The sequence below is a fragment of the Anopheles merus genome, chromosome 3L (assembly GCF_017562075.2).
Source record: "Anopheles merus strain MAF chromosome 3L, AmerM5.1, whole genome shotgun sequence".
NCBI lineage: Eukaryota > Metazoa > Arthropoda > Insecta > Diptera > Culicidae > Anopheles > Anopheles merus.
The window spans coordinates 17,472,080-17,481,596 of record NC_054085.1 but is presented as its reverse complement, the minus strand read 5'-3'; the positions used below and the strand labels follow the sequence as shown (position 1 = coordinate 17,481,596).

The 9,517-nt window shown below is 43.4% G+C and overlaps 1 protein-coding gene across 1 annotated transcript; it reads right to left on the bottom strand.

Annotated features, from left to right (window-relative positions):
- Window positions 1-8,602: 8,602 nt before the first annotated feature.
- LOC121599001 lies at window positions 8,603-9,164 on the bottom strand. The gene is made up of 2 exons (XM_041926418.1): window positions 9,124-9,164; window positions 8,603-9,034 (listed from the first exon to the last, which is right to left on the bottom strand). The coding sequence occupies exons 1-2, from the start codon at window positions 9,127-9,129 to the stop codon at window positions 8,603-8,605; spliced, it is 438 nt and encodes a 145-aa protein (XP_041782352.1). The 5' UTR covers window positions 9,130-9,164.
- Window positions 9,165-9,517: the final 353 nt, after the last annotated feature.

Below are 9,517 nucleotides of genomic sequence, written 5' to 3'. Positions count from 1 at the left end.
TTGCGATTGGACGAACGGAGCAAACGCCACGGACGTCTCTGTCTAGCGCACGGTGTACGGTCGGCACGGGAGTACGATGAAGATATCCGAACATTTACATGCTGCTAATCAAAACATTGGGCTACGTTTTGTGGACATCTTTATTGTGAAGGAAGAGAATAAACACATGAATCAATACAAGATAAGATGAATGTGTAAACGTTTAAAGAAGATAATCATGTTACTGTTAGAAAAATTGTGTTTTTAAATTTAGTTATTTTTTCATGAAAGCTCCAAGACAACTGAAATGATTATTTTATTTTAAAATGGTACTGAAACTCAAAGTCAAACAAAGAACATACTAAGAAAACAAAGCAAGAATGTAAGGTTACAGTGGCGTAGTTAATATTCCTAGCACTAAAGAAAGCTCTTTTTCATATTGTTTCCCATCCTCGGTAAATACAGAACTAATTGTAATCTCTCTTTTACAGTTTATATTCCAGTGGTAACAGAATACGGCAAAACCCCGGAGTGTTGCGCAAAGCTTTTGTTCCGCGCACTCGCACGAAGTAGGCGTGGTCGGTGGATTTTAGTTCAAGTTCACTCCATTTCCATCTCTCACCTGGTAGTTGAGAGAGCTTTTTTAATACTTTTTGCTTAGAAAACTTTTTATATATAATTTTATAAAATTGTGCAACTTTTCTAAAATTACTTTACTATACTTCAAATAATATTTCAAAACTAGTATCAACGAACTGTACCTTCTAACTCAATTACAAAAAAATGAAACGTTAGAAATACACACTCTTTTCCGGTAATTCACTGTCAGGATGTTATGTATTTAAAAAACGAAAACTCACTACTAAATATGAACTGACGTTCAAGCTCGATCGAAAAAAAAGCCTCACCTTCCGCACCATGCACACGGGCTGCCATTTGTTTTCCAGCAGCCGTTGTTGCTGTAGCGCTTGCTGTAAGCTTTTGCCAGTTTTCCCCAGGCCGTCCAATATAGTGTACTCACTCAGTTTTTGGGGGTAGGTTCCAAATTTGCTTCCCGCTATCTACTCCGCTATATGGTACATAGCGCAAGGCGCACGGTCACGGTTACCGTTGCGTTTTTCTTTTGCTTCCCCCCCCCCGCCCCTTTTGGTCACGGTAGTGGTGTGGGTGGAACTCCACCAACCGGGTGGAACATGGTGGTAGTACATACTGACAAACTCCGGTCGGCGCACCGAACCGTTTGGTTTGGTATGTGAATTATTTTCTATTCTAGCTGTGTTTTCCTTAGTGCAGGAGAGGGGCCGGAAAAGCACATCGATGGAAGACGATGGTGGTAGGAAGGAGGGAGGGAAAACACTTTACGAATACTGCCACCGGACGGGAAACACTCTACTCGACGAGATACACCTCGCGCGAACGATGGACCTTTTGGACCGGAGGTCCGTACCGTGAAACTGCGGAAGGTTCATTGGAGAAGTCAAATTTCCCTGCCCCGACGGCAACCGCCAGTTGCCTCTTTTTCCCCAGTGCTCGCTTCCTTTTTTTTTTTTTGGCCGGGTGTTTCCTGTCCGTTAGCAAACGCTGGCTTGGGCTTTGATCATGCTTTGTCCGAGGGAAAATTCGTTCCATTTCAAGGCGATAACGATTCGAATGAGGGGAGCGGATGACGTGTGTGGTGGATGTTATAAGATAAGAGTTACATAAAGTTTCCAATTTGGTTCGGTACGACAACACAGGGACATTTGTGTGAGTTGGGTTGTGTTGCGGGTGTTATGAGTGTCACTGCCTTATACCCCCGGTGTGGCAGGGGTGGCAATTTTCCGGCTTCATTTTGGAGACATTTGAAGAACGTATTGGGGGTTTCGTTTTACCTTTTTTTCTTCTCTTTTTTGCCCCTTATTTCGGGGTATGTTGCTCTTTCTTTCTGATGGGGGACTCTTTTTTTCTGTATATGTGTATGTAGCGCAGAATTGGGAGCCCCCAAGGGTTTGGGTATAATGGAAGGCAAGTTACTGATTCGTCGTAGAAAGTGCCGCGTTTCCCTCGCGATGGAGGTTTATTGCGGGAAGGCTGTGCACGACTAAATTGGTTCCCTTCGCCTTTTGGGGGCCTTTTGGGGTGCTAGAAGGGGATGGTTTTGAACGCTTTGTTGCACAAGAAAAAACGAACGCAGGCTCGGTTGGTTGGCTTGCAATCAGCCGGGGTGTGAATCTCTATGGGAACAACGACCAAGATGATGATGATGATGATGTTGCTGATCGTGGACCTCTCTGTGGGTAATGGCGTTTTTCAAGCGAACGATTCAAATGAAGTCGTTACGATGGATCGGTACGCAAGCAATGGAATGGCGTGACATAAATCTGACCTCCTTACTGATAAGTTGTAAGCAGGAAATGAGACCCTTAAAACTGAAAGGGTTGGATAAGAAATGTAATTTATAAAAGGAAAATCTTTCCACTCAAAGCTTAAATCAATCAGGCGAATGAGATTGTAGGAGAAGTTTTTACCATAAAATATACAGAAGCGAGCAAGCTTGTTATGACTTTGGGATGTTTTCGGACAACGCGCTGAAGATATTTTCATCAGTCCATCAGTGAGCTAAAAATATCACTCTACTCGCACTCTTTTGAAAGGTGTTTTCGGTCGAACAATGTCCCTGTGTTATAAATTGCCCCTCACCAGTTGATGAATTTATGCAACATCGAAACAAGCCACCACTTCCCATCCTTTGTCAAAGAATGTTTAACTTTCCGTGGCAAAACATGTTGAACAACTCAACCAACCTACCAAAAGACTGTCGCCAACTGTCAACTGGCTGCTGCGCCAACCGATTGCTTGAGAAAATCACTCCTAGCAGCAAATAATTGGCATTTTTCCGTTCCCCCGGGGGTTCAGCTAGCCAATAAATTGTTGGTCACTTCATGAAAAGTGATTAGACCGATCGGTTCAAAAATTAACCCGAAATCGCCCAACGACATGCCTGCTATCGAATCGATGATGTGCTAAAAGTCGAAACTGAAAACTGGGACACCCTCGGATGTGCTGCTGTGGTGGTAGCTTGTACCACGGGCAACAGTACGTTTGTTTCATTCGGGTGCGGGTTAAGTTGAGGCTGCAGTAGTGTTTAGCAAACCAACCAAGGGGCAGGATAAGTGTAAATGTGATTTATTGCTCACACATGCTGTTCCCGGTGTCGGGTGTCCGGCGACTGGCCCGAGCAGAGAGGTTAAAGATTGAGGGCGTTGATGATGTGCCGACGGTTCGAAAGTATTTACCGAAAAGATAAGACTTTCTTCTTTGCTGCACGATGGGCCTGAAGTGTCTTGCAGTAGAAAGCATGGCTGAAAGGGCTGGCGGTGGCTGTGGTAGGCGAGTTTGTTGGTTAATTGTTGTAATTAGAAGTTTTCTCAGTCGGTTTGAAGGGGCCGGTCACGGGGAGATCCGCCCGGTTCAGGGGATTAGGCAAGATGGTAGAAGAATTTATACGACGCACTGTACACAGTGACTGACGGAAAGCTAGCTGTAGCTTGTGGGCGGGAAATGGGAAAAGGCAGGAGACGATAAGGTTGATCACGAAGTGGGCGAAGAAGTTGCTAAGTCGATCGTGTAATGGTCATTTTATTATGTGTGCACCGTGTGCAGAGATTAGGATGATTAATTTGTAAACGGATACTTGGACAGTGGTTGGCCGGCTGTGTCTCTATATTTAAAGCAGTTGTCGGGGGTGTAGCATCGTGTCAAAGGTGTGTTATTGTTGTGCTGTTCGAAGTATATTTAAACGACAAAAGCAGTCAAGCTAACGAAGTGTTCAACAAGGGAAAATAATGACGTAGGAATTTCTTAATACAGCGCAATAGTCTGAATTAACCTGGTTGAATTGTAAATGCATGCCAACTATTTGATTTTCGCTTTATAATGAACACGTGCTTTGAAACGATAGTTTAAGTGGCCATACTATTATCCTTTTATCCTTTTCGTTAGAGATTTCATGAGGGAAAAGCTTAAGTGTCTATAAAGTAAAGCTTTCCTCGGCAGTTGAATGAAGATTTGTTAGTTTAATTAGACTATCATGCAATTAAAATTAGCAAACAATCAACTAGAATTGATTGTCACGTAGAAAGTGTTTCAGCTCCAGCCATTATATTTTTTTATTCGCAGGAATGTTTTTTTATACAGTTTTCTGCACAGACATTGTAACACTACCATGATGCGTTGTGCAGAAATAAAATAATTTCAAACGAAACGCATACCATCAATCGCCACTTCGTCTCGTGCTTTATTGCCTTTTAAGCACTTGGCTCGAAATGGCGGAACACTGTCTAATTAAATATTAACGGACGCGCTGCCTGCCTGCCTGCCTGCCTACCTGTTTGCCTCCGCGTTCGATGCTGGCATTCTGCGCGGCCCCACCGACGCCATTTCAGTGCCCGGCACTGCTACGACGACCAACTGGCAGGAGCAATGCTTTCCAGCGTTGCCCGTTTATGTACAGTGCGGTGTTTCGGAAGTTGGAAGAGGCAGAAGAAAAACTTCCCAACGGGCGAGCTACTGCTGTTGCTGCTGCTGCTGCTACAGTCGAGTTCAGCACCAGGAGTTCGGAGCTAATAATACCAGTAGCGATGCACGAGTGATTTTACCATGACCGACACGAGAGCAGCTCGAGATGGTCGTTACCTTTTATGGGGTCTTTGCTTGTTGGCTTTTTTTCCTCCTGTCGAATATGTATATATGTATGTATGTATGTGTGTGTGTGTTGTAAAAACGATTCACGTTACCAGTGAAAAAGTGGGAAAAACAGGAGCTCTGTGGAGAGAGACAAGCAAAAAAAGAGACACAGTTGTGGAAGCTGTATGGAAACCTTGTTAACCACTCCCTTTCGGACCAAAAGTGGAAAATCAAGCTTTGCCCCTGCTGCGGCAGCTCCGTTACAGCGCTGCTACTATGTACTATCGCTTACCTATTCCGTTGCCTTGCCGGTTGCCGTTTGGTTGGAAGCATATTTGGGTGGTTTTATTTTCTCCGTGTACAATGTTTACAGGGTGGGACCGAAACAAAGACCGAGCGCAAAAGGTTCCAGCTGGAATGTTTCAATTCAAAGGCTGCCGCAAGCAGTGATCTCGCTGGCTTTGGGTTGAAATGGGTTATTGGATGAAATTGATCAATGATAAGTTAGTAGAAAGAGGAACAGTTAGGCTTTACAAGCACCAAAAAAACAGAAGAGCAGATATCTTTCTAAATCACCTTTATTGAAAAAATAATCATAAGTCACAGAAATAATTCCTGTTTGTTCTAGTGCAAACGCAACTGTTGTCTTCCCAAACCCTCCGGTAGCGTTCCACGTTTGATTGTGCACGGTTCATTTGGTACGGTCTATGCTACCGGTCCTTTGTTGTTGACTTCAAACGAGTCCCGTTGTTGTTACTTGCTGGAAAGACTGGAACTAGAGTATCACCACTACCCAACTATGGCCGCCATCGTTGCCGTTGGTCGTCGTTGAACCGTCCTCCCAGTATCCTATCCAATAGTTAGTTCCTTTTATGTCCCAGCATCGCCGCAGCTCGCATGGCGGCACTATCGGTTTCCCCGTTTATGTACGATGTGTACGAGTTGGTAGAATTCCGATCACGGTGTATTCGCTTACCCGTACATGGCATCTGTTGCCATTTGCCGCTGGCGGAGCAGGCCCGCTTGGTACATAAGCTGTGGAAAGCTGCGACCCTGTGGGGAGGGAAGAAAGGCAAGACAATCGGTACAACACAAGGTATCGTGTGCACGTACCCAGTGTTCCCAGTGTTTCGTTTCCGTACTATCGAATGCTTCGGCGATGGTTTTTGGACAATTTATGGCCCACAACAGTGTACCGGTGTACGCTACTTCGATGACTGCGATCCTAGCTACAGCCAATCGTACAGGCGGGCTGTTGTTGATCACTGGCCCCCGGGAGTACTGGGCCCCCTGCCACCAGCAGTCACCGTTTGGGAGTATTGAGGAAGTTCGAGTTGAGCAGTGAGTGTTTCGTTTGGCAAAACAAGCAAATAATTTAGTATTTGTCAGCGTCTTTTCTGGACTCCGCTCGCTCGGTGGAGGAATGGCGGACGACCGGGTCGTATCGTTTTAGGGTAGTGTTGTATAACGAGGGTAGTAAATTCTCCCTGCTCCCTGGGATAGGCTTTCTATTCCGATATCGGTGTGTGTGTGTTTTTGGGGATTGCAATGGAATGCTTTCAAAGCTTGTCCGAATTGGATTTGTTACTTTTATTAGGGCGAGCCAAAAACTACGGTTGTCTCTTTTGATGTTATGCCTAGAGATTGGGATTTGGTGTGACTCATCGGTATTGACTTTAGGAACATGTTAGATATTACAGAGCATCTTCATGTGATTTGTAATATTCTTTAGGTATAATGCATTTCCAAAGAATTTCATATAATTGGAAGAAGCTGGTATCATTTCTGTCGGCGTTAAATCTTCGTTTAACGGTAATACAAAGAGTTTTCTATCAGTCGTTGTTGCAAAATTTCGGAGTGTTTTCGGAGAAGTTTGATAAATTCTTATCAGTTTGTGGACAATATATCGTTGCTTCAAATCGCCTTAATTACTAACTACTAATAGTGTAGAATTATCTTATAGATACTTTTGTCCTTCTCAAACCTGTGTTGGGGTAAAAGATGGGACTTATTATTATTATTAAAAGATTATTATTATTATTATTATTATTATTACTATTATTATTATTATTATTATTATTATTATTATTATTATTATTATTATTATTATTATTATTATTATTATTATTATTATTATTATTATTATTATTATTATTATTATTATTATTATTATTATTATTATTATTATTATTATTATTATTATTATTATTATTATTAGTATTTTTAAATAATATTACTAAATTTAAGCTAATAACCTAATGAGATAATTGTTTTATGTCTTAGGTTCATTAGAGCTTGTTCAAATTTTATACTTTTACTTTCATATGAACAATTATTAACATGAAGTTGATAGAAACTGATAATAATTGTTCATCCTTACTGGAATTCAAGAGAATCAGATATATGAGTGCATCTTGTAGCTGTACATACAAATAAACTGCTTGTTTACCCACAATAAACCACACAAATGATGTCCACCAGTGTCGGCAATAATTTAAAGACATACACTTTTGTGTCACTTCACCGACACCTCGACACAATCGAGCATTATCCCGCGCACGGGTATCCAAAAATCACCCCTTACCGACGGTGGCACGATCTGGCGATTTGACTTTTAAATGTGGCCAATTATCGCGCCCACTGTTCGACGCGCCCCACGCAAGGTCCACTGTTGACGGATTGCATTTAACACTTGACTTGATCCCTTACCCAAAATGGCTCGCTGCGGACAGTGCCGCAGCCTTATCAACGTCCCGTCGATCCCTTTTCCCTTTCCCTGACCCTAAGCACGCATCCCACGGTGCGATATAATCGCAGGGAAATTCGTTTGTTCGTTAGCGGAAAACAATCCGCAAACAAATGATTTGAATATTTGGAAGCGTGTCTTTTCTAATAAATATTTATTCGTATTCCGTTGGTAAACATTTCGCTGGCCGTGTTGGGTCAAGCGCTGCCCCGCCGCGGCGCTACTCACCGCCTGCCTGTGCAGCTTCTTTCGGACGCGCAAGACGACCGATGCCACCCAGGTTGGTGGGAAGATTTCGAGCGACGCTGTGACAGCGCGGTTTCGCAAGTTTGCATAAGCGCGGTTGACAGTGAGAATGTTTGAATGGATTGAGGCTTGGAGTTGTTAATTTTTGAGGTACGGGATGGCAGGGACGGGGAGGCGTAGTTGTTTGCTTTTGATACATCGTTAAGTAGCTGGCACCTGATGTAGGGCTGTACCGGAACGGGCTGCAGGGTGGCTTTGCAAACATGGTGCAATGGTGGCTCAGGTTTCATGGGACACGTGGCGGTTTTGGACAGCTTTAGCAGATAGTTGTGCAATGTTAGTGTTATTCAAAGAGCAAAATTGAGAAATACTTGGAATTATTCGTCTCATTCAAGAAATTGTAAGCATTTCAGGCATTTATTCGCATTAAAATTTGAGCAAAAAAACTGACTGCATTTCATGCAGTTGACTTCATTGGAGTTTTTAAAATCACGTAAAATTATGAATTCCTTCTTTGAAATTATTTATTACGCAAGTTATATTGACAAATTGTGAACCAGCAAAACTTTGTGTATATGCCTTAAAGACAAAAATTGATAATTTAGAAGCAAAAATTGGTTCTTTAGTGGCGAAAATTGCGATACCTTATTAAAAAATGATGAATAAGAGACTTTGTTGACTCAAAAGCAAACGATAAACAGCAACGATTGAAATTCAACTTTTACTTTTGAAACTCTCTAGTTGGCAAACATGAATGAATCTGCAATGGTGCTATGATCAATGTTGGAAGAATAAAGTTTAAAGATATAGCAAAGAATAAATCTTGTAATCCTCCTGCAATTTTATTTGTAAAGGAACCAAATCAGGAATATCTTAAGGCTCTTTTTATTTTATTCAAACCGGAACACAGTCTCCAATAAATATGTTTCGTCTTACACACCTAAACTTCTTCACTGCACTACAAGCTCAGTGATGTTTTGTCTCTTTCTTTTTTATGTATAGATGCAACGGCAAATGCTTTTCCACTATCACGGGCTTTTCGATGTACACCGGGTACGGCTTTTCCACATGCACCACGAACGGCTCCGGTACGTGCACAATTTTCGTGTGCAGTTTACGCTCCGTCACGCGTGTGTTTTCCTGTTCCCCGCTGGAGCTACTGCTCGACGTTTGCTTCACCTTCTTGCTGCGCCGTCGCGTATCACTCACACGCAGCCTGGCCGGCTTGGCACCGTGCGGGGGGAGCTGGTTCGAATGCACCACATCCGTTCCCTTGTCCCGGTCCGGATCGGGCAGGCTGGGCATGTGCCGGGGGAACGCGATGTCCCTCCGGGGGCTCGGTTTGAGCGATAGTCCCGCACTAATCACCATCACGGTAGATAACGCGACCAGAACAAGCTGTAATTGATAGCAAAGGGGGTGGTGTTTTTATTTGCCCACCTGGATTGATGGGGAGGTTGAACATCGTCACTTCGCAACAACCTTACCTTCATTGTTGCAGAGCAATAATCGATGGCTACACAGCCGACACAGCGGGCAAGTCGGTAATGAGTATCGGTGCACCGAGTGTACAGAGTATTTATATTAACAAAACACTATCTTGCCAACAGCGCTCGTTCGAGGCGGGAAAGTAATTATGTTACGGGTCGTCAAAATTGATTCCGAACGCTCCACAATCGAACCGGAACATCGACGTTGCGTAAACTGTCGACGAAACGGCAAACCGGAAAGCTGCTCAATCGACCAGAAATCTGTGCGGCGGATGGTGATGCTTCTTCCGGCGGGCTGGCAAGGCTGGGCGGTTGGACCTGTTGGAAGAGTGGTTGCGTAAACCGGTGGAACAAAACAGACGCAAACGCAGCAAACTGATTATGACGCTCG